At 48.0% G+C, this 23,768-nt stretch overlaps 1 protein-coding gene across 10 annotated transcripts in view; it reads left to right on the top strand.

Moving 5' to 3' along the window:
• The window catches only part of ADGRB1 (adhesion G protein-coupled receptor B1), a 285,345-nt gene extending 262,463 nt beyond the window's left edge, over positions 1 to 22,882 (top strand). For 8 of the 10 annotated variants that reach the window (XM_027900132.1, XM_027900130.1, XM_027900125.1 and 5 more), the window contains 5 exons: positions 1,523 to 1,577; positions 5,149 to 5,825; positions 7,223 to 7,258; positions 8,883 to 8,987; positions 22,622 to 22,882. In XM_027900132.1, the coding sequence (XP_027755933.1) occupies positions 1,523 to 1,577; positions 5,149 to 5,825; positions 7,223 to 7,258; positions 8,883 to 8,987; positions 22,622 to 22,819 (1,071 nt within the window). In that variant the 3' untranslated portion in view covers positions 22,820 to 22,882. The remainder of the gene's footprint in view (positions 1 to 1,522; positions 1,578 to 5,148; positions 5,826 to 7,222; positions 7,259 to 8,882; positions 8,988 to 22,621) is intronic. The other 2 variants (XM_027900131.1, XM_027900126.1) reach the window with 1 other exon arrangement.
• The last annotated feature ends 886 nt before the right edge of the window (positions 22,883 to 23,768 follow it).

Below are 23,768 nucleotides of genomic sequence, written 5' to 3'. Positions count from 1 at the left end.
TCATTCATTCATTCATTGCGAAATTCTGTGTCAGCCACAAGTTTTGTAGAGGCATTACATTTATTCTGCGCTGGTGGTGGATGTTTTGAGGAGCAGAGAGCTCACAGTCACTTTTTTTCACATCCAGGCACAAGAAGCTCTGGGGTCTAGAAGGGAATGATGACTCGTCACTGGTACTTCTAGAGGGATACAACGTTATTTTACAGTGACTGACTTGTAAAATAACCCAAGAAATCAAAAGCTTTGCAGGGTGGCAGTTTTTTGCTGTTACCTTTTCCAGTAATTTCCAAATCTGCCCAAGTGGTGAAAGGGAGCTTAGCTGAGTAGAAATGTTTTCCACAAAGTCTTGTTGACTGGAATTAAATATAAACCTATCTTTTATTTATTTATCAGCAAAACTGGTACAAGCTGTTCAGCTGCATTTTTTTTTCCGGAACTCCTATAGGAAAATGAGATTATATTTTTCTGTGTCATCCCATTTGCCCATTTAAATGTTAGTTCAGTGATATTTCTGTTCTGTTCTTTTCAGATTTCTTTGATATCCCCAATAATTTGCCAAGGAATCAGCATCAAGAGGGTTGAGGTATTTCCTCAACCAGCTTTTCAACCACTCTTGGATCTCAACCTGCAAATATTAAAGTGTTTATCCCAAGGGGGGGGTGGCGATTTTCCCCCATACTTTTCTTAGTATTCAACTTTAATCACATTATTACAATTATATGAAGCGTCTTTCTGAAATTTTACTGGAAATAGTCAGTGAACTCTCTGCCTTTTTCTAGTCTGCAGCTTTTCCTTTGCTCCATGAAAACCCATGGCCTGCTGTGACTCAGTTTATCCAGTTCTTTGAAATGTTATCTGCCAAAAGCTTCAGAAAAAGAGTTTCACTCCTACTGGGAGAAGAAAGGAGTGTGATTGGGCTGCACAGACCACTTGAAAAAGTTCCTCGGCCTTTGTGCCTGCAGGAACCATTGATATTTTTTTTAATGTTAAGAGTTTCAGAGGCAGAGACTTGTTTCCACTTGGTGTGACTCGGTGACAGATCACAGGAAAGCCCAGTGGGGATGGAGCTTTCTCAGCAGCCACCTCAGGTCTCTTTAATGAGTGCAGGGGAATCCACTTGAACTATGTGTGGAGTGATGTATCCAAGACAGTTCTGGCCAGGAACCTGTTCCCTGGGTTTTTTTTTGGGTTTTTTTTGTTTTTTTTTTTTAAATGTGCACAAACGTGTTCCAGGGAGATAATTTTAACCTGCAGCCCAGAAATCAGTGAATGGATGAGCAGATGGACCCAGCTGAGAAATAATTAAAAAAAAAAAAAAATGTAACAGCTTTATCAGTGCTTGAAGTTCAAAAGCCACAGGTGAATAACAGGGGTGTGTTGTCCACCTTTCATTTCTCCTCCGCTGTTCTGGCAGTGGTTGTGTCCACCTCACTAATTAAAGTGGGGGTTTGCATTTTCCCCCTGGATTTCCTTCCTCCCTCACCTCCTTTTGACCCCGTCCTCTGTGTTCTCTGTCTTTCAGACCGATTTTGAGAAGGATGTGGACATGGCTTGTAGATCAGGTGAGCACATCACAGGTGAGAATCAGCAAGTGACCTGGTTTGGGGATTGAACTAGGCCATTTTTTTTTCCCCCTTTCTGTTTTCTCTCTGTGTGTGTGTCTTTGTGCCTTGCATGTACCTGTCTGGGTTGTTTGCCCTTATTCTCAACCCTGGCCAAGAGAAAGCAACACCCCTAATTTTCCCTTTGCTTATCCTATTTCCCTGCAGCTCTTTTGGCCCTTTTGACTCAGATTAAGCTGTGCACCCAAGGTGTTATTTTTTGCCATAACACAGGGGCAGAGAAGAGTATCAAGGAAGAAGGGGTGGCATCCATCTCTTCCTACTCTGATCCTTCTTTGCTCGAGCAACCCCTGCCCACGGGGATCCCACCAACCTCGGACAGCTCCGTGCTCAGGAAGGGTGTCTTTGAGAAGGTCTGGAATCTGCACAGCCTTCCCAACACCCCACCTGGCTCCAGGCACTTCCAGTGCAGTTGGACACTGCCTGTGCATATGGATGTTGGTCAGGTCTTTCCTTCTCTGCCTGCACCTTTCTGCTGTGTCTTCATTTTGATCCTGAAGACGTGCATGAGTTGACAGCCCCTTTCCCAAAAATCCTGGGAGTGTCAGACACTCCAGTGCTGCCTGGATTCTCCTTAGCCACCTGTTCACCTCTGCAGGTTTTGTCCTCTCTTGGTCCTGGCATGCCTGACCTCGTGGCTGAGGTGATTTTTCTTACCCTTTCTAGATTTTTAGGTTTTTGTTTACCCTCCCAGACTTCCCTCACCTCCCAAGCAAGAGAAATCCAGCTTGCTTGGCACTTGCATATAATTCATATCCTCCAAACCAGGATCTTCCCAAGTCAAGGACAAGGTGTTTAGTTACCACCATGGGAAAGCTTCTTTTTCTCAGTCTCTCTCTCTCTCTGTGTCTCTTTAAAAATCTTTCCTTCCTTGCTTCCTTCCTTCCTTCCTTCCTTCCTTCCTTCCTTCCTTCCCTCCTTCCCTCCTTCCTTCCCTCCTTCCTCTCTTCCTCTCTTCCTTCCTCCCTCTCTCCCTCCCTCCCTCCCCTGCCTTTTCTCTCTCTCCTCCTCCCTCTAAACATCCACCTGTCCTTTTCATTTATCTTATTCTTTATCTCATCTATCATTTATTTATCTGCTTCTAATGTATTTATCTATAATTCATCACTTTCATTCTGTCTTGCAATCACTTCTTTATCTCTGTCCTCAGCTGTCTGTCTTGCTGTACCTGTTATTTATGTATTTCTCTCTCTGTCAACATTCATCCCTGTCACGGTGTTTCTGTGCATTGTCTGTCACTGTCACTATCATTTATCTGTCTAATATCCATCCATATCTTATTTATCTTTTCCTGTCCTTCTCTCTTCCTCACTCCCTCTCCCTGTGCTTATCACAGTCACACTATATTTATCTCACTTATCCTTGTGATATCTTATTTCATGGTCTCTTTCTGTCCATTTATCTCTTTTCAGGGTCTGTCCATTTTTTTTTTTCCTTCCTGTTTCTCTGTCTCACACTGTCTCTAATCTCATTTCTAGCTGTCTGCCTCTTCTCATTTGTCTTCCTCCTTCTCTTTTGACACCAAATACTCAGTTCCAAAAAAAAAAACAAAAAACAAACCACAAACAAACACGTGAGAAAGGTGAGACCTTGTGTCTGACTTGAAGGGATGCTCAAGGCTGATCCAGTCTGGGTGTTGGCACACACACAACCAGCTGTAAACCACAGCAATCCCTGAGCTCCTGTATTAAAGGAACCTTTATGGATCTCCTACCAAGTTTTTTTTGTTCCCAAATCAAGCTTCCCAGGGGAAAGGAAGGAGCTGATTTGTTTCATGACCCTGGAACAACCCCAGAGTTTCACTCTTCCATATGGTGGACTGAATAATAAAAAATGGGCATCTGCCCACTGCTTTCTGGCCACCCTTTCTCCTGGAGGCACCATCTCTCATGTTATGATGGGTGGGAGATGTGGCTGATCCCTCTCACAACCCCCTCACGAAGATCCACCGGCAGGATTTGGTCCATGGCTCGGTGTCCAAAGCTCACCCCACTCTGTGCTTGGAGATTGCCGAGTGGGAACCTCTCCAAACCTGCTCTGTGCAGCTGGTGGGAGCATGGAGGGGAGCCTGGATCAATAAACCTTGGTGACACTCCCAGGGGAAGGGATTGACCTGCTCTGATTTATCCTCTGGTGATGTCGAGGTGGTCGTGGCTGCCCTGGTTACACTCGGGGTGTTTGGCTTTGGAAAGCTCTTGGAAAGATCTTTTTATTCTCCTCTATGTCCTTGTCATCCTGCTCTGCCTGCCCTTGGAGGGGAGCTCTGATCTCCCAGCACCCCTCACTCCCACCAGGAGTTGGGAAGAAAAAAATCAGCGTGTCCTCAGCCAAGTCCCACCTCTGTCCCAGCTGCTGGAGCAGCTCAGTAGTGTCAGGTTCCCACAAAGATCCTTCTCCCTGTCCCCCTCCAAAAAAAGGATCTTTTTACCTCTTTTTTAATTTCCTGCTGAACCGGGGGAATGGGGAACATGAATTTATTCCTCCTTTCCTGTGCTGAAATCCCAGGTAAGTAACCTTCAGTCCCACCCCACGTTGTCCCTGCCCCACGGGCTGATTTCCAGGGTTTTCCTGGTTTTCCATCCATAGTTGATATCACTATCTTCCCAAAGTCTTTGCTGCAGCCTGAGTGATGGATTCTCACGCCCAGAAGAGGAGCAGATGTTTTGTTGAGTGGGAATGAGTGTCTGTGTGTGTGTCCAGGGCATGTTCACTTCCTCCTCAGTTTAAAGTTTCCCTCTCTTTTTAAGGAATATTCACGTCCCTACTTCGTTTCCCAAAGGGAAAATTTCAAATTTATTAATAATTAGGGCTCATGAAGCCCTTGCTGTGTTTTTACTAGAATGTAAGATTTTTGGAGAGCAGTTTGAACTTTATAACCAATTTTGCTGTGTTTCAAAACACCAATTTATTGACGCTGAAGCCACTCAAGGGAAAAGAACAACCTGAAGGTTTCAGTGAGTTACAAAAAAATAGATTATATTTGAAGGGGGTTGGAACTGGATGATCTTTTAAGGTCCCTTCCAGCCCATTCTGGGATTCTATGAAATCACTGATAATGCTGCATTTTTTGATTTTCTGAATCAAAATAATTTTATTTACATTAAAGAAAGCATTTACATTAAAGAAAGTATTAAAGAATTCTACTCCATAGGCCAGTAATATATATATTTCATATATAGATGCATATACTACATGTCCTAAATATATACAAACGTATTTGTTATTCAATATATTGTTATCAACCTGACAATATTTGTCGCCTGGATGAGAGTTTTGGCAACGATTGGGTAGGAAAATTCACTTTTTTCTTCCCTGTCTTTAGCTTTGCCTTCAGTATCCTGGATTTAAAGTATAAAATATTTCAAAAATGAGAAAACACAAATTATATTAGACGGTGTCCTGCCGTCATGGGCTCTTCCTGAGAGGTGCAAGGGAACGTGCTGGCGTGGTGTGACTGTGATGGGTGGTGTTGATGTGTTCACCAAAACCTGGGTGAGGTGCTGAGGGCGCTTCTCTGTCTCCCCAGTGCTGAACAAAGACATCACCACCTGCAGAACCTCAACCATCACGGGAACCCTGAAGCGCCCGTCGCTGCCGGACGAGGAGAAACTGAAGCTCAACCACCAGAAAGTGTCGTCGAACTTCAACAGTCTTCCAGCCAACGTCTCCAAGATGCACCTCCAGGGCTCGCCGCACTACCTGGGGGCCATCAACCTGAACGAGTTCAGCAACCACTCCCTCACCCTGAAGAAGGACAAGAACCAGCCCCCCAAATCCATCTACATCTGCGACGGGGACATCTTCAAGAAGCTGGACTCGGAGCTCTCGCGGGCGCAGGAGCAAACCCTGGACACCAGCTACGTCATCCTGCCCACCAACACGTCCACCCTGAGGGCCAAGCCCAAGGACGAGAGCAAGTACAGCATCAACATCGACCAGATGCCTCAGACACGGCTCATCCACCTCAGCATGGCCACCGACCCGGGCTTTGTGGTCAAGAGCCCCCCCCGGGAGCCCGTGGCCATGGCGTGCAGCGAGGCCCAAGGCTCCTCCATGATCCAGCAGCAGCAGCAGCTGGCTCCACAGAGCATCTCCAACGAGTCACAGATTCCCAACAGCCTGTGTGACACGGGTGACTCAGGGAACTCGGGCGTGGTGTCCAAGAGCGAGACCGTGTCCACCCTCTCCATGAGCTCCTTGGAGGTGAGCGTGGGGACTGCTGGGTCATTCTCAGCCCGGGATGGTGCCCTGCCCTCAAAGGCAGGTGTTCCAAGGGAAGCACCTTAGAGCAGCCCAGACTGCAACACCAGTGTTGTATTCCCAGGAGGGATCACTGGCGCGGGGTGCTCTTTTGGAATGTAATGTTTAAAATCTCCCACGACTTCCAAAGACAGGTTCCGTTTCTGGCTCAACTGCCTCTGGCCCTACAGGTGCTGCAGAGTCAAAGAAAAATAGTAGTTTGTCAAGGACTTCTCATTTTAATGCAAGACATGTGTCTTGCCTTCATTTTTCTCCTTCCATCCTCTGCCTCTGTTTCCATTTCTGATGACTTCAGTCATGGCACAGATGGGAAACTCCAGGTGATCCAGGAGTAAAGTGTCCCTAAGGCACATCCCACAATGCTCTTGGCATCAGGGGGGTGTCAGAGGTTTTGCACAAGTGCATCCCTCTCCTTCTGAGCTTTGATAACTCGTTTCTATTTCAAGGCCAGGTTGGATGGAGCTTGGAGCAACCTGGTGTAGTGGAAGGTGTCTCTGCCTGTAACAGGGGGTTTCTAGATGATCCTAAAGGTCCCTTCCAACCCAAACCGTTTGGTGGTTCTATGATTCATTCTAGGACTGATATTAGCAGTTCTCCCTAGACTTTAGATCTTACACTGAGTCTGTCCTGGATCAGCTGTCCCTGTTGTCACAGAGCTGGTCTGAACCACTGCTGTCCAAACTTCAGTCTCAGCTGACTGGTGCTCAGAAACTCCAGTAGATCCATTGGCTGATCTGCTGTTCCCTTTCTGTGAACGACCTGAAAACTCACAGCCAGGACAGAGCTTGACTTGACCAAAATCCCACGCTGAGCCCTCCTCAAGGTACAGTGGTTTTGGTAGAGATCCCTCAGGGTGACCTAATTGTGGCCTTCCAGTACCTGAAGGAAGCCTTGCAAGAAAGATGGAGAGGCACTTTTTGCAAGAGCTTGTGGTGACAGGACAAGAGGGAGTGGCTTTAGACTGAAGAGAGTATGTTTAGTTTAGATATTAGGAAGAAATTCTTCCCTCTGAGAGTGGTGGGACCCTGGAGAAGGTTGTCCAGAGAAGTTGTGGCTGTCCCATTCCTGGAACTGTTTAAGGACAGATTGGGTGAAGCTCAGAGCAATCTGGTCTGGTGGAAAGTGTCCCTGCACATGTTGGGGGGCTGGAACTGGTTGATCTTTAAGGTCCCCTCCAACCCAGACCATTCTGTGATTCTAAATGGTTGGCACTTTCCATCATGAAGTGCCAGAGAAAGGCAAAAGAAGGAAAAGGAGAAGGACTGTCCCTGTTTTGTCTCCTCTGATTGTGTCAACCCCTTACTAACCTTCACCCTTCTCTTTCTCTCTCGAACACCCAGCGGAGGAAATCCCGGTATGCAGAGCTAGATTTTGAGGTGAGTACATCCCTTCCAGAATGTTCTTTCTGAGGGATAGGATGAGAAAAAGAAACGGTGTTTTCTTTTCTTTCTGCAACCTTCTTTTCTGCTTTTACCAAAGAGCGTCTCCTAAGGGTTTAAAAATGGTGGGTTGGAAGAGTTGTGCTGGGGTAACAAGGCTTGGCCTGTGCAGCTAAAAAAAATTGGGGATTTTATTATTTATGACCTTCACAGAATGAGCCTGGGTGGAAAAACTGCTGTAGGTAGGGAGACGTCTGTCCTCACACCTGAGGCACAGAGTGGAATGTTTTGAAAGAGCCAATCCTTCCCAGAGGGTCTGTGAGTTAGTGCAGTGATCCTGAGTCCATCCTTCCCAGAAGGGACTGTCTTTTCCTTCTCTATCTTTGTCACATTCTTGGGAGATCTCATCTGGAGTGCTGTGTCCAATTCTGGGCTCCTCAGGACAAGACATGGAGCTCCTGGAGAGGGTCCGATGGAGGGAGACAGAGATGATTAAGGGATCATCTTACGAGAAAAGGCTGAGGGAGCTGGGCCTGACTGAGAGGGGACCTCATCCCTGCCTGCAGAGAGGGGGCAGAGGATGGACCAGGCTCTGCTCAGGGGGGCTCAGCAATGGCACAAGAGCAATGGGCAGGAACTGATGCCCAGGAAGTTCCACCTGAACATGAGAAAAACTTCTTTGCTGTGCTGTGACCCAGCACTGGAACAGGTTGCCCAGAGAGGGTGTGGAGCCTCCCTCCCTGGGGATATTCCAGAACCATCTGGGCACAATCCTGTGCCACGCGCTCTGGGATGGCCCTGCTGGAGCAAGTGACCCACTGTGGTCCCTTCCAAGCTGACCCAGCCTGACTCTGTGATTTCCCCTCACAGCTGCCACTTCTTCCAAAGCAGAGTCACACTGAGGGCCCACGAGCAGTTGCTTTAATGCTGGAATCACTTCAGAGCTCCAAGCTGGGAATTTTGTCTGAAGCTGAGGCCCCGTGGCACATCTAAGCTGCCACTTTCTCCACTTGTCTAGCCCTTGGCAGAGCACAAGGACAAGCACATATGGAAATCCATATTCAATGTGCTCTCACATGCACGGGGAAGTTCTTCCAGCAGTCAGTCTGAACTCCCCTTCTGGGCAGTAGAAGGTGGAAGTGAAATACAGATGGCTCAAATTTTAAAAAAATTGAAAAAAAAAAAAAAAAAGAAATTATGGAACAGTTTCTGGTGGAACTTCCCCAAATTCTACATGTTTGTGTATTTTTCTGGTGATTTACTGAGAACAGGGTTTTCATGGGGTCAGGTATCAGTTAAAGAAGGTCAGCAAAGCTTCCTAGGTCTGTCTAGTAGAACATTGGCAGTCAAGCACAAGCTGCGCAGCATAAAAAAGTTGGTTGTTGCAGATTTAGGGTGATGACAGGGTGAAAAATTAGTAATTTTTAATTTCTTCCACCATGTCACCTTGGAAATAAAGGCAGTGCTACTCTGGGTCCTCAGGAAGTGTTGAAGGTATTTAATGCACAGCAGATTTCACCTGCAGGGAGACAGCTCTTGGATTTTGTAACTCTGGGGGAGGGAAGGAAATGCTCCTCCCGAAGTGGGTCCTGCTGACCTGTGGCCTTTGTGTTTGCTCCAGAAAATCATGCACACGAGGAAACGTCACCAAGACATGTTCCAAGACCTGAACAGAAAACTCCAGCACGCAGAGAAGGACAAGGAGTCTCCAACAACGGACAGCAAGGTCAGTCAGACACTTCCAGAGCCATCATCTCCAACAGGAGCGTGGGAAGCAGCTGGGAAGTTCAGGAGCACTCACTGAACACTTTCCCTTGGTTTTCTGTCCATGGGTGTTGTAACAAACACCACAAAGGACAGGGAGACTCGCAGAGGTGCCACCTCAGCAGCCCAGGAGGAGGATGTCTGTCCTTGTGTCTGTCCATGGTGTTGTCTGCTTTGTGTTTGTGCCTGATCTTTGCCTTCCCTTTCAGGCCATCAGGGGGACAGCAGGAACCATCTACCAGATGTTATGGGGCTGAGTCAGAGGCCAAGGTGGCAGGGATGGGCTGTTTAGGAAGGCCGCAGCGATGGGATTGAAGCTGTGGTGGTGGCAGCACGCCCTGGGGACTGAATCCTGATTAAATGCAGGTTGTTTGTGGCAGCTGATCACCACATCCTTGTGATATGAGCATATAGAAGTCCAGACGAGGACAGGACAATGCTCTGAGGGCTGGAGCACCTCTCTTGTGAGGAAAGGCTGAGGAAATTAGGATTGTTCAGCCTGGAGAAGGCTCTGAGTTGACCTCATTGTGGTCTTTCAGTACCTAAAGGAGCTGGAGAGGGACTTTGGACAAGGGCCTGGAGTGACAAGACTGTGATGATCAACAACAGGCAAGGGCTTTAACCTGAAAGAGTGAAGGTTTAGATGGGATATTAGGAAAAAATTCTTCCCTGTGAGGGTGGGGAGGCCCTGGAAAAGGTTGCCCAGAAAAGCTGTGGCTGCATGAAAGTGTCCAAGGCCAGGTTGGAGCAACTTGGTCTAGTGAAAGGTGTCCCTGCCCGTGGCAGGGGGCTGGAACTTGATGAGCTTTACGGTCCCTTACAACACAAACCATTCTAGGATTCCATAATATACATGGTTTTCCCTCAACAGGAGCAAACTTCCAAGGAAAAGGAGACTTTAAGGAAGGCAGTTTGAGGGAAGCAGCTTTTAAGAGGGGCAGAGATGTGGGAGTAGGACCAGATATCAGGAGCCAGTGTAGTAAGTGCTGGAGATGATACAAATAGGGGAGGGCAGGCTGGTGGCACTTTCCACATGTCTCAGCCAGCTGGGTAAGGACTGAAAGGATGCAGGGAAGTCTGTTGGCTCCAGCTGAAGGGAAAAGCAGGTGTCAGAGCCAGACTGACAGTACAAATTAAATTTGGGGGTTGCACACAGAAGAGGGGCAAGGTGAGTTAATTATGACATTCTTGGTCATTTATAATCAAAGTCCCTCACGACAAGAAAGACATTGAGGGGCTGGAGAGAGAAAGGGGCTGGAGGATAATTCTGATGGGGAGAAGCTGAAGGAGCTGGGGGGGCTCAGCCTGGAGAAAAGGAGGCTCAGGGAGGACCTTTTTGCTCTCTGCAACTCCCTGAAAGGAGGTTGGAGCCAGGTGGGGGTCAGTCTCTTCTCCCAGCCGTAATGATTCCATGATTTTAAGTCAGATCCAGGATGCAGCACGGCCAAGGTGGGGCTTATTTTGATGGCACTCCCTTAGGGGCAAGACCAGAGCTGAGAGGGTGATTGAACAAGAGGTTTAGTTTGGTTTTTGAGGGGGGAGCAGAGCCCTGCAGAGCCTTTGGTCTGTGTTCAGGTCTCCCAGCCTCGCTGTGCCGAGCTCCAGAGGTGTGATCCCTGCAAATCCCACTTTTACTGCCCGTGGCAAGGTGTCATTATGGGCAGCAGAATGGGTGGGATGGTGGATCCAGCAGGCAGGTCCAGATCAAAGAGGCCTGTGGTGGCCCAGAATGCCAGTGTTTCACTGGGCATCAACTCTCTGCTTTATTTTTCCTGTTATTTAGGATTGATGCAGCTCTAAACCCCCAAATGCTTACACACCACGTACAAGCTAATCCGTGGGATGGTTTGCAGGAGGGTTTTATAGATTCAGGTGTCTTTAGCATTTCAGAGATGCATCTGTGTAGAATTAAAGTTGCCACTGTCAGCATCAAAGGGCTTTGAGCTGCTGAGGGGAGCTCTGAAGGTGGCCTTTGCATATTGACTGAGTCTTTTTTTCAAGTTGGGATTTTCCCTGGGATCTAACCCAGGAGGGGGAGCTTGTGAAGATCAGTATTGACAAGACAGGAGCGGGTATTGGTTTAAAAACCTGCAAAGCAGCACAAAGCAAAATAAACAGCTTTTTTTTTTTTTTTTTCCCACCCCTTTTTCTACCATTTGCTGCTGAGGAAGCTGCTGGAACCTCCTGCCCCATCTCCAGCTTGCCCTGGGGAGGCAGACTGCAGATGCCAGGGATTAAAGTAACAACAAAAGAACGTTTTTCTCTTTTATGCATGTTTAGGTTATAAAAAGCTGGAGCGTTTCTTCTGGTGGGAGTGACAAAACAAACCTTAGCGTAAGTCTGGCTTTCCCTTTGCATCAAAGAGCATTCCAGACCTATCCCCAACCCCTTCCATGATGTGAATCCAAACTCACCCCCTTCACCAGCAGGAAATTCCCTGGGATACCCTTGGCCCCTTCCTCCCCACAGAGCAGAAGGGATGTTTTACAGGTCTGCTCCATCTGCCTGCACTGCTGTAATCACTGATTTCTTTTTTAAATAAGCAACTACAAAGTCAAGCTCCCAAGTCTCTCTCCAGCCCTGGCAGATTCCCAGCCTTTCCTGGCAGCATGTCCCATTGTCCTTAGTCCTTTCCAAGTTACGGTGTTTTTTCCTGATTTTCTCACTCTTCCTCTCTCCTCCTTCCCCTCCAAGGTCAGGAAGGTGCTGCTGAGACTTGAACTAAAAAAAATGGTGTCTGCACAACACAATCCTTTGGGAATTCCTAGGAAGGATGCTGACCCTTTTTAGGGATTTGGTTTTGATACAAATGCCAGTCCTCTGTACTCCAGGGCACCGGCCAACCTGATTATCCTGTCACAAGAAATACCTTAATTCACATCATATGAACTCAAAACTATCGGATTTTAAGGAAACACCAACAGACTAATGGGACAAAGAAACAGCTTTTCTGTCTCTTTAGGAAAAGGGGTTGAAAATTCAACCATCACATGTGTTTACTGCTGAGAATTTCTCCAGGTTCGTTGGTGAAACATGAATTGTAAGGGGTCTTCAGCAAAGAGAAGGTTTGTCCCAGCCCATGTATTCCTGCTCTCCAAGTATCCTGACACGTGGAAACTTTGGAGAAGCGTCACCTCTGTGTACACTTGAAAGATAAAGAGGAATGTCCTTTGCTCACTGTCCCAGAGTCGTTCCTGCAGAGCTGGAAACTTAATCAGGGACTCAGAGAATGGTTAATCAGTTGAAAAAGATCTCTCAGATCAGATCAACCATTAACCCACCACTGACCACGTCCTCAAGTGCCACATCCACATGGCTTTTAAATCCCTGCAGGGGTGGGGACTCCACCACTGCCCTGGGCAGCTGGGCCAGGGCTAAGAAACCCTTTCAGGGAAGAAATTTTCCCAAATATCCAACTGAAACTTCCTCTGGCACAATCTGAAGACGTTTTCTCTTGTTCTGTCACTTGTTACTTGGGAAAAGAGACTGACCCTTGCCTGGCTGCAACCTCCTGTCAGGGAGCTGTAGATAGTCAGAAGGTGGAGACAGGTTTGGAGATGGATTCTGCTTTCCCATCACCCCATGCCCAAGGGGTCCTAATCCACATCCCACTGAGATTGGGGTGTCCTTTCTTAGGCAATAAACCACTTTTTTTTTTTCAGTTTATTGCATGAAATCTATTCCACGTGACATTAAAGTCTTAAAATCTCTACCTCAACTATAAAATGCTCCAATTGGGAGCACCCTCAGCTATTTCTGGTTAAAATTACCTGGACCAGAGCCCCAGGATCCCACATCCACCTGCACATTTCACTGCAGCAGAGTGCAGGGGTCTCACTCTTAACAGCTTTAAGCTGAAAGAATGTGATTTAGTTTGGATGTAGGGAAGAAATCCTTCCCTGGGAGGGTGGGGAGGCCCTGGCACAGGTTGCCCAGAGAAGCTGTGGCTGCCCCATCCCTGGAAGTGTCCAAGGCCTGGTTGGAGAACCTGGGCTAGTGGAAGTCGTCCCTGCCCATGGCAGGGGACTGGAACTAAATGGTCTTTAAAGTCCCTTCCAACCCAAACCATTCTGTGATTCTGTGATTTGTGGCTTCATGGACTAATCAAGGATGTGGACACTGTTACCCAGAGCTCATTTTTTAGTGCTGGAATTAAGATATGAGCAGCAAGATCTGATGGCTGCAAGTTGAAAAATCCATATTTTAATGCATCCAGTAGATCTCTGTATGACCTTACCATGACCCTTCCAACTCAGGACATTCTACCATTCTGTGGTAATTTTTTTTCTCCCTTAAACTCTTCAACTTCACATAAAGCAAGAAAAGTGGAGATGATTTTTTTTTTTTCCTTACTCAAAAAGAAGTTACAGGAAGTTGTAGGCAGGACTTCTTGGCTCCTGTTATGCTGGAATTTGGGACAGATTATCTCTGTCCACCCGAAGAGATGTGAAATCTGAAAACAGCGTCTCAGGAGCGAGTGGTTTGCTTTGCTCACCCGCCTCCCAAAGGACTCACACCCAGGCTGTGTTGAGGGTGTTTCACACTGTTGCCCTTCCATTTTATCCCAGACCAAACTGGGAGCTGGTGCAGACCCTGAGCAGAAAACTGGGGTGAGCTTTGTGTGTTAAATATTTATCCCCTGGGGCAGCTTCTTGGCAAGCCAGGAAGCATGAAAGGAACCAAAGGCTTGCAGACAACCCCTGCAGGATTTGCATCAGAATACCCACCCATCCACACCAGGCGTCCTGAGGAAAATTTAAAGCTCTCCCCGTGCCTGGGATCCACCCAACCCTCCTTTTGAAGGTTGCAGTAAGCAGTGGAGTGGCTTCCACCTGGACCATAAATACCTCTTAGTAGTTTTAAGGCGCATTCTGCTGCCCAAATGGATGGATATTGGAATGTGAGCTTGGTAGTGACTCACACGGCAGATTTCTTCCTCCCTAATCACTCCCATCGCTTTGAGTTGTTCTTCACCTCCCCTATTGCTACCAGAAAAGAAAAAAAAAAAAAAATCCCATTGTTGGAAACCTCTCTTCAAGTTTGTTTCTGTGTTTAAAAGCCTGACCTTTGCCTGGCAGACTGCAGGCTCCAACATGCAATTTCTTTCCCTGTTTCCTCCTAAATACACACAGTTCCCAGGGTTTCAATTCTTGTAGCTGGCAGCTCTTCACATGAAAGCAGAGTAGTGGCTGTTTTCAAGCTGCTTTGTACTACACAGGAAATGTTTTCCCCGTGTTCTCAGGCTGAAGCATCTCCAACGCTGCTGCTCCCTGGGAGTTAATTGCTAAAGAAATTCCAGGGCTTGGGCTGGACATCCAGAGGGGTTCACATGCCCTGCGACAGCTTGGTAGGAAAGTGGAGCCTTTGCAGGCTTTTAAACAAAGAAAAAAAAAAAAAAAAAAAGCCAAGGTTTTGCTTCTCCTGCACTTTGAAAGGAATGGAAGTGACAGTCCTGCCTTCCCCCTCTGCTGGAGCCCTTTGATGCAGCTCTATTAGGGAAGTTTGAATCACATACATATTCCCCTTTTCCTGCCATCATCTGGCTTTGCATTCATTTTAACCAGCTGCTCTTGGCTGGTGCTGAGGTCAGAGCAGAGCTCCCAAATTCCTCTGATTTGCTCCTTCTCGCTTATTAGCTCTTTGCTGTGTCCTGCTCCCTGCAGCTGGAATGGTTTTTGCTTTGGCTAGAGCCCTGTCCTGGAGCTCACAAAGAGGATCTGGACTCAGGGAATCATGGAATGGTTCAGGTTGGATTGGATTTTAAGGACCATTTTGTTCCAACCCCCTGCCATGGGCAGGGACACCTTCCACTAGCCCAGCTTGCTCCAAGCCCCATCCAACCTGGCCTTGGACACTTCCAGGGATGGATCCACAACTTCTGTGGGCAAAAAAACAGCTCTCAAATCTACCCTCATCTGTCTGTTGGTCCTGAGGGAAAAAAAAAAAAAAAAAAAAAAGGCAACTCCTCCAAAATCCAGCATAAAAAGATACACAGGGGTTTTTTGCCTTTCTGTGACTTTTTCCTGTTTTCTTCTGGGCAGTGTTTCTGTCTTGATTCCTCCCTTTCTCTTCTCACATCGAGAGTTTTCTTAGCTTTCCTCTTTGGACACCTGGAGATGTTCCCGTTCCACCAGCACTTGCTTTGACATCTGACAGAGGGGTGAGAGAAAAGGGAGCATGGAGTGACAGGAATGGCTTTAACCTGCCAGAGGGCAGGGTTAGATGGGATATTGGGAAGAAATTCCTCCCTGTGAAGGTGGTGAGGCCCTGGCACAGGTTGCCCAGAGAAGCTGTGGCTGCCCCATCCCTGGAAGTGTCCAAGGCCAGGTTGGAGCAACCTGGGATAGTGGAAGGTGTCCCTTCCCATGGCAGGGGGTTGGAATGAGGTCTTTAAGGTCCCTTCCGACTCAAACCATTCTATGATTCTGTGAATATTGATCATTATTGCAGCTCATCCCCACTGAAGGCTCTGTGTCTCCCTGGAGTTCTCTGCTCCATGACAGTATTAATCCTTTGTTTTCTGACCTGTCCTTTCCCTGACTGACTGGGAAACCCTGCTCCCAGGTGGGAACACTTGGCTCCCATCCACGGGAACCTCTTTGCCTGGGCTGAGGCTGGGGGTGGAGGAGCTCAGGTGGTGGTGGTTGTGTCGCTCAGGGTCGTTCCTTGCTGAGGAGTCAGAAAATCGGGAAGCTTTGCTGCTCCTGCTGCTGCCTGGGTGTCCCTCTGCAAGGGAAGCTCCACTTCTGTGCCACATCTTTAATCCTCTTTGCACTTCTTAAAGGCTTTAGTAGCTGGCAAATTTTAAAGCCAATTAGGGCAGTTTTTACAAGGAGGAGCTCTTCATAAAGTCCAGTAATTACTGCAATAAATTCTGTTATGAAAATGACGTCAAACCTTAATTCCTTCAGCCATAAACCATCTGTCAGCTCCTGGGTAGCCAAATATACCATCAATCAGAAGTTCACCTCCTTCTGTACATCATCTGACGCCTCCTGTCCCAAGAATTAGGCATCAGTTGCTCTATGTTGCTCAAACATCCTATTCCCTCTATCCCCTGCTCCAACACCTGGAAGGGGCCACCAGCAGATGGAACCCCTGGTGGTTTAAACTCTAAAATCTAAATGATTCTTTATAAAGCCTAAATAAAAGACTCTATTAAAAAAAAAAACAACAACATGCTTAGGGTGCTGCTGGTCCCCTTCTTGGTCCCTGGGTGCCCCCATAAGGCAGCCTTGAGTGTTTTCGGCATTTTAGGGAATTTATTCCTCCATACCTACCCGGTGGGCTCTTCAGCAGACCAGAAGCGTTGTCCCAAAAATGGATGGGATGTAAACCAGCAGGATTAACAGCAAGAGCACTCTGGAAAATAACCTGTTCCTGGTGCTGGTGGGACCACAGGCTTTCTCTGCAATCTTCAGGATGTTTAGGAGTCAGTGCAAAGAGCCCCTGGGGGTCTAAAGACCTCCTTCATCCAGTCCACCTTCACCTTCAGCTGTGTGTGGCCTCAGTGGATTTTGGCTCACAGAGGCCCCTTCAGGTTGGATGAGCTTCTGAGAACACAGAAGCAGAAAACATATTTTTAAAACCCCTGCACGTGCTGAGTATTTCAAGTTTCCTGACTGATTTCCAAGCTAAAACCACAAATTGGTTCTCCTCTTTCTTTCTTTTTAATGTAATGAAATTCTTACCAGAGTCAGCCCCTTCCTCTTATTTTGCTTTTCTCCTAAATGCAGAATAAAAGGAAAAGCACAGTCTTTGTGGTTCAACAGCATAAAATGAAAGAACTGCAGCTACTTGTTTGCAAGAAGGAAAGGAAAATTTATCATTCTCCAAAGAAACAAGGCAGCTTTCCCATTTTCTAATCACTTTTCATCGACACTGATCCAAAGATGGATTAGACAGTGTGGGCCACATTTACCTTCCAAATTCCCTGCTCTGGGCTCTGAGTAACTTCATTCTGGTCCTAAAGTCATCAGTGTCACAGGGTCATGAAATACCCTTCAAGATGACACCAGGGGTGAGGAAAGCAGCATGGGAGGAGCTGCTTCCAGGGGAGTGACCACTGTGGAAAGCACCGAGTTGCTCTGCAGGTTGTTCAGGGTAAACATAAAAATCAGGTATTAAAAAAAATGGAAACCAACAAAACCCAAAACCCCACGAAATAAACCCGGGGAGATAGAGCTGAGCAGCTCACACATTTCAGTGGTTTTGGCTGAAGGGTGGAATCAAAGCTGTGTCTCAGAGCAGCCAGGGATGCAGGTGCTCTGGATGAAGCCAGGCTGGATCCCTGGAGGCAGAATTATGGGCAGGAAAGTGTGGAGGTCGAGGGAGGTGATTCTGCCCCTCTGCTCCACTCTCGTGAGATCCCAGCTGGAATGTTGTGTCCAGCCCTGGGGTCCCCAGCACAGGAAGGACGTGGAGCTGCTGGAGTGAGTCCAGAGGAGGCACCAACATGATTAGAGAGATGGGGCACCTCTCCTGTGAGGAAATGCTGGGAGAATTTAGATTGTTCAGCCTGGGGAAGAGGTGGCTTCAGGGAGACCTTAGAGCCCCTTCCAGTGCATAGGGGGGCTCCAAAAGAGGTGGGGAGGGAATTTCTACAAGTGCCTGGAGTGACAGGATGAGGGGGAACAGCTTCAAGCTGATAGAGAGCAGGGTTAGATGAGGTATTGGGAAGAAATTCCTCCCTATGAGGGTGGGGAGGCCCTGGCACAGGTTGCCCAGAGAAGCTGTGGCTGCCCCATCCCTGGAAGTGTCCAAGGCCAGGTTGGGCTGTGCTTGGAGCAGCCTGGGCTAGTTTGTGGCATCCCTGCCCGTGGCAGAGGGGTGGAAAGAGATGAGTTTTAAGGTTCCTTCCAACCCAAACCATTCTGTGATTCCGGGATGATTCTCTCAAGACCCCAGGGTAGGGAAGTACCTGCTGCACCACCAAGACCTTTCCATAACCACCAGGTGACTCGCTGGGGAGTCTGCCAGGACCAGCTTTAGAAGGAGAGGTCTGTGTGGATTATCCCAGTGCACTTTGCCTCTGTCTTTCTTAGGGATTTGGGGGTTTTTCATTGCCACTTCATCTTAAATGCCTTTTATCCCGAATCTTCTCCCTCCGCCTTAAAAATTTGCAGCCAAAATTAAATCACAGCTCAATGAAGGAGACTCTGAGTTCCCCCAGGGGGCTGAAGACCTCCAGCCTGCCCTGTGCAGCAGGTTCCATCCCACCTTGGAGTCAGGGTGCTCCCTCCTTTCCCACCCCTCCAACAAAGCCTTCTGTTCCGCCATCCTGGCACCAGGCAGGAACTGATAAACATTCCCCCCCTTCCCGGTGTCCAGGGGCTGCTGGGCTGTGTCAGGGCAGAGTAATGGCTCTGTCTCTGTCCCTGTGAGTTACTGGCAGAGCAGCCCCTGCTGCTTTCAGCCCCTGGCCGGGGCCATTCCTGGCTGGCTCAGAGGCGCCAGGCTCTGCGCCAGCTCCGGCGCCTTTTCCAGCCAGATTACACAACCCTCTCTCTCTCTCTCTCTCTCTAGGTTTTTTCTTCTTCTTTTCTGGGCATAGCTGAGTTTTCCCTCCTGTCTGCAAGGATTGCTAAGACCCCACAGTGGGGCTGGAGGAAAATGCCAGAGTTTAGGCGTGAGCCCAAGGGCTGTTTCTCGGTGCTGTTCGAGTGGCCAAGGCCCCATAAAAACCTTTTCCATGTGGAGGGAAAGAAAAGGGGAGCTGTTCCCAGGAGCCTGCTACCAATTCCCAGGGTGCCTGGTGCCAAGAGGAGATTTTCCTTTGTCCCCCAGCATCCTTGGCAGAGCTCAGCCAGGCTGATTATCCTGAGTGGGCACCGGGTCCTTCTGCACCCACCCCTGAGGTGGCACCTCCACTCACATCACTGTGGGAGTCGAATTCTTTTCTGAGGAGTGGGAAGCTAAAAGCAAGGCCCCCATCTCCATTTCCTCATTTCCCAGAGCTCTTGTTCGTCTTTTAACTGTAAACAGACATCTTTGGGGTCGCTCAGCCTGCTGCAGTCACAGCCAGGTAACACATCATGCTGATGAGGTGGGTGGAAAACCAACCACATGGGGTTGGACCTGAGGCCAGTCTCTCTGACTCCTTTCCATGGCAGGGGAAAGAGAAGCTTGGAAAAATAAAAAAGGGCTAGGCAAGCACATGGCAGTGGCTCTTCAAGTGATCCCCAAGACTCCAGAGATTCGTGCTCAGAGACCCCCCTGAGGCAGAACACGGTGTCACTTCACTTCGTGGTACCGGGTGGGTTTGGCTTCTGTGAATGTTTCCACCTGTTTTTTAATAAGTTTGGAAGTTTTCAGCATGAACAGAGAGCTGTGGAAGGGTGGTCTGGAGTTTGGCTGGGCCCCATGTGCAGGCCCAGCTCCTGGGGTTCACTCCTTGGCACCCTGTCCTGCTCTGCAGTTCTCGTGTTGGAAGAGATGATCCCTCCCATCAGTGGGCCCTTCCTGCCATCCAAAAACCACTCAGAATTTCACAGACCTCTTGGACATCCATCCACAATCCCTTTTAAGGATGAAGGACCATAGTCTCTGTGAGATTTTCCTCCTCCATAACTTTGTTCCTGGCTGGAAACTGGCCACCTTTATCACTTCCCTCGTATCCTTCTCTCAGGAGGGCTGTGGAGTGCACATAATATTCAGGATGCAGGTGCACTGCCAATAAAATATTTGCTGTTTCATTCTCTCTTCCTTTCTTCATTTTTCTCTTCTTAATAACTCCCAACATTTAATGTCTGGCTTCTACCACCACAGAATAATTATTGTAGCCCTTTGGTGTTGTTCCCCAGTGACGGGTCTGATCAGGGGCCGCTGATGTAGATGTGGGACTTAAAATTGGTTTTATTGGAGTTGTTATTCCCACAATTCCTGTTCCCCTGTGTGGATTTGCAGCTGCTCTGGCTCACTAATCCGTGACAAGGAGGGCTCTGAGGTTTGCTGATCACGTCCAGTGCCTGATCAGATCTGGGTGCACCCTCCCAGCGTGAAGGGGAGGCTGAAGGTCAGGAGTGTGGCAGATGGAGAGACTGTGAGAGCAGGGATTGGCTGGGAATAGAAGAACCTACTGCTGAAGGTGGCTGTAAATAGTGCCAGCAAAGAAGGGCTTTCATTTGAGGGGGAAAAAATGGAATTATTTATGAACTACGTGCATAAGATCCCTTGTGCTGCTCTGTTAAATAATACAGCTGTGGACAGTGGTAACTTTAAAAACTTGTGGCATTTCAGCAATGCTGGGAGAAAACCAAATGTTTTTCGTGGAAAACTCTGTCCTGACCAAGGTTGTTTTTCTTCACCTCTCGGGAAACTTTAATTTCATTCCATTTTTTTTGCTCTGTGTGTGCTTTTTGTCTCTTTGTTTCCCTTCTCGCTGCATCTTTTCAGGCTTTCAGTGGTCTGCAAAAAACACTGTAGATAGAAATTTCCACTCAGGAAGCCTCAGACTTGTCCCATTAAGACACACACAGAGATAAATAGGTTCAGCTTTTAGTAGCAGTGATGCTAAAATAAGTTAAAAAAAAAAAAAAGATAATGGAATAAGTCAAGAATTTTATCACCTTTTCTGTCCTGTGAGTATTAATCACTATTGTGGCAAATCATTAGATAAAGTAAGAATAACACCAGCAGCACTAGCAGATTCTGTATTGGAGAGTTGAATGAAAACCTGAGGTGAGGATTTCAAGAGATGGAGTGTTTTACATTCTTCTGAGCAATACTTTTACAAAACTTTAGTGAAAAAAAAACAACAACAACAAAGCAGCAGCTCTCAAAGGACTTTAAAAATGTGATTTTTCTCTCTTTGAATTAAAGATAAAATCCTATTTATTAAGATGTTATTTAGTTATTTAATAAATAAATAACTATTCATTCTGACTTAAAATGAATATAATTTCAGGTTTCACTTCCCATTGAGATGGTTCGTTCATTAACCACTCTCCGACCACCAGATGTTCTCACCCAGAGCCTTCTCCCTGGGAATGGGGAGGAATCAGGACCAACTTCAAGCACGTTATATTGTTATGCTAAAAGCTAAAGTTTGGAAAAGCAGAAATTTGTGGCTTGGGTGTTGCAGCGAAATCTGCCCCCCCTAGGGATAATCCCACAGCACCTTTCCTGTCAGCACTGCGGTCTGGAGGCGGGAAAAACACCCAGCCTTCCCAAAACGTCCTAGGAAAGGACGAAACGAGGGGCCGAGGCAGCTGCATGAGCGCGTGGCAGATGGGCTTTTTGCTCTCCTGCAGGGCTGCAACGATCCCTGCAGCCTCCTGCAGCACAGGCATGACCCCACAGTCCCTATGTGGCTTCATCTCCCCCTCAGTCAATCCATTTCGGTGGCAGCATCGAGCTGTGACGCGTCCTGGGCTTGCACATCACCCTGTCTGTGTCCTCACCTTCTCCCCACGCTTCTCCTCTCCCTGTTGAATCCTCCCTGGAGCTGCTTTCCTCCCACCCCTTCCCTCTTGCTGCTGCTTTCCCCTTGGCAGAAAAAAAGGGCTCTGTGCCCCTGTCCCAGGCAGGGGAGCCTTTTCCCTGCCCGGAGCTGGAGTGTTTTTTGGGGGATGATGAGCTGTGGAAAGCGTCACTCGGGGCTGGAGGGGTTGAAACGCAGTGGAACAACTCATTTCAAATCTTTCTGTGGGCAGCCCCTTCATGTGCACACACGTCTTACAGGACCTCCCCAGAGCCTTGTCCTGGTGCAGGTCAGCAGAAACACTGGAATACATTCCCTGGATCGATATCCACGGTGGGATGCTGTGGGAGACTTGGCAGACAGAAGTCAATAAAGCATGGGAGGCTTGGTGGGGGGAGTTGATGGAAGTGTTTTCGGTTCCAGAGCTCATCAAACAGCAGGGCCTCGCTGGTGAAAACACTGAGCAGGTTCTGCTGCAGTTAAATAGCCTAAAAATAGCTGTGCTGCAGAAGGAATGTGCATCCACATCAGATGCAATGTTAGGTACAAAAAGGCCTCGCTGCAGTCTGGGTTTCATGGGATGGTTCGGCCTGGAAGGGACCTTAAAGCTCATCGTGTTCCCTGCCACGGACAGGGACACCTTCCACTAGCCCAGGTTGCTCCAAATCCCATCCAGCCTGGCCTTGGACACTTTCAGGGGTGGGGCAGCCACAGCTTCTCTGGGAATTCTATTCCAGGGCCTCTCCACCCTCCCAGGGAAGAATTTCTTCCCAATATCCCATCTAAACCTGCTCTCTGTCATTAGTAAGCCATTCCCCCTTGTGCTGTCACTACGTGCCCTTGTAAAAGCAGGAAAACAATTTAAACTTTCGAAACCATCCTCAGTTTTTCAGTGGAAATGCAAGTGGCAAAAGCTGGAGCTGAAAGTCGAAATATCTAGGCCTTAGCTGACAAAGATAGCAGTGGACAAAAAAACAACATTTGCTTCCTGAAAACGGGCAATTTGCACACCAAGTGTCAGTTTTGTTGCGACTCCACTTTATTTTGGATCAGGAGCTACAGAGAAAAAAAAATGTTTTTGATGCAGGAGGAGGTAAAAGCATGGTATTTGTGGCATTGGTACTAACCTTCCTTTCTTTCTCTCTCTCCTTTCTTACACTTCCCTCCCCTTGCAGCAAGAAAAACAGCAGACACCAAACAAGAGACCCTGGGAAGGCATCAGGAAAGTCCAGTCCCCGCCATCATGGGTTAAAAAGGACATGGAACCCGTGGCACAGTCTCCCCTAGAACTCAAAACTGTAGAGTGGGAGAAAACAGGGGCCACCATCCCTTTGGTGGGACAAGACATTATTGACCTTCAGACAGAGGTCTGAGCAGAAAGGGAAGAACAAGGACTTTTTTGATTTTCCAGAAGACAAACGAAACAAACAAAAAAAGAAAAAAAAGAAAAAAAAAAAGAAAAAAACCACACAAACAAACAAAAAACCACGTTTTAAAGAAATGATTAAATTAAATCGGAACCGAGCAAGAGAAGTGTTTGGTTTCTTTTGAAACCTTTGGGTAAGATGGAGTAAACTTTTGTATTGTTTCTCAGCAGAGAGGGGGAAATATTACTTTATAGAGTATAGTAGCTGTAGGTTCAGGACAACACGAGCTTTCCCAGGTAGGACTGGAGAAGAAGAGCCTGGAGGAGAGCGAGGAGGAGGAGGAGGAAGAGGGTGGGGAGGGGCTGCAGGGGACGAGCCCTGCGGGTTCTGCACACACCAGGAGCCTTCCTGCTCTGCCACGGGGAGGTGTGGAAGGACCAGCGGCCCCCACAGCCACCACGGAGGGCCAAGAAGATGGGGCTTGTTTATGGACCACAAGAGCGGGAGCCTCGCGGGGACGTGGCCTGGCCGGGGTGGACCCAGCCTTGGTGGGGTCGGTCCTCGTCCCCCACCTCTCCCTCAGCAGCTCATCCAAGGAGGAAGGACATGGGACGCTCCAAGAAGACATTCCCACCACGTCCTGGAATGGTGGCACGTCCTCACGGAGCCTGGAGGGGGGGATTGGTGGCTGGGGCTTCCTCCTCCCATCCCTGCACGGTGGAGCTCCTCGGAGTCGTGTCCCTCGGGAGCGGGACAGGCACAGGAGCAGCTCCAAATCCTCGCCCCATCTCCAGGGAGAGGGTGGAAGGTGTTGGAAAACAGACCAACCAGAGGAATGTAGGTCGTTTCAGTGACTGTTAAATAGATAAACTCAGCACCGGGGCCTTGCAAAGGTTCCTTTGGCCTCATCCTTTTAATTTTTTTTTATTTTATTTTTATTTTTTTTGTTTTGTTT

The sequence above is a fragment of the Empidonax traillii genome, unplaced genomic scaffold, assembly GCF_003031625.1.
Source record: "Empidonax traillii isolate 1590-97213 ecotype Southwest subspecies unplaced genomic scaffold, ASM303162v1 scaffold712:size431070, whole genome shotgun sequence".
In the NCBI taxonomy this organism is placed as follows: domain Eukaryota; kingdom Metazoa; phylum Chordata; class Aves; order Passeriformes; family Tyrannidae; genus Empidonax; species Empidonax traillii.
This window is presented reverse-complemented; position numbering and strand designations above follow the sequence as displayed.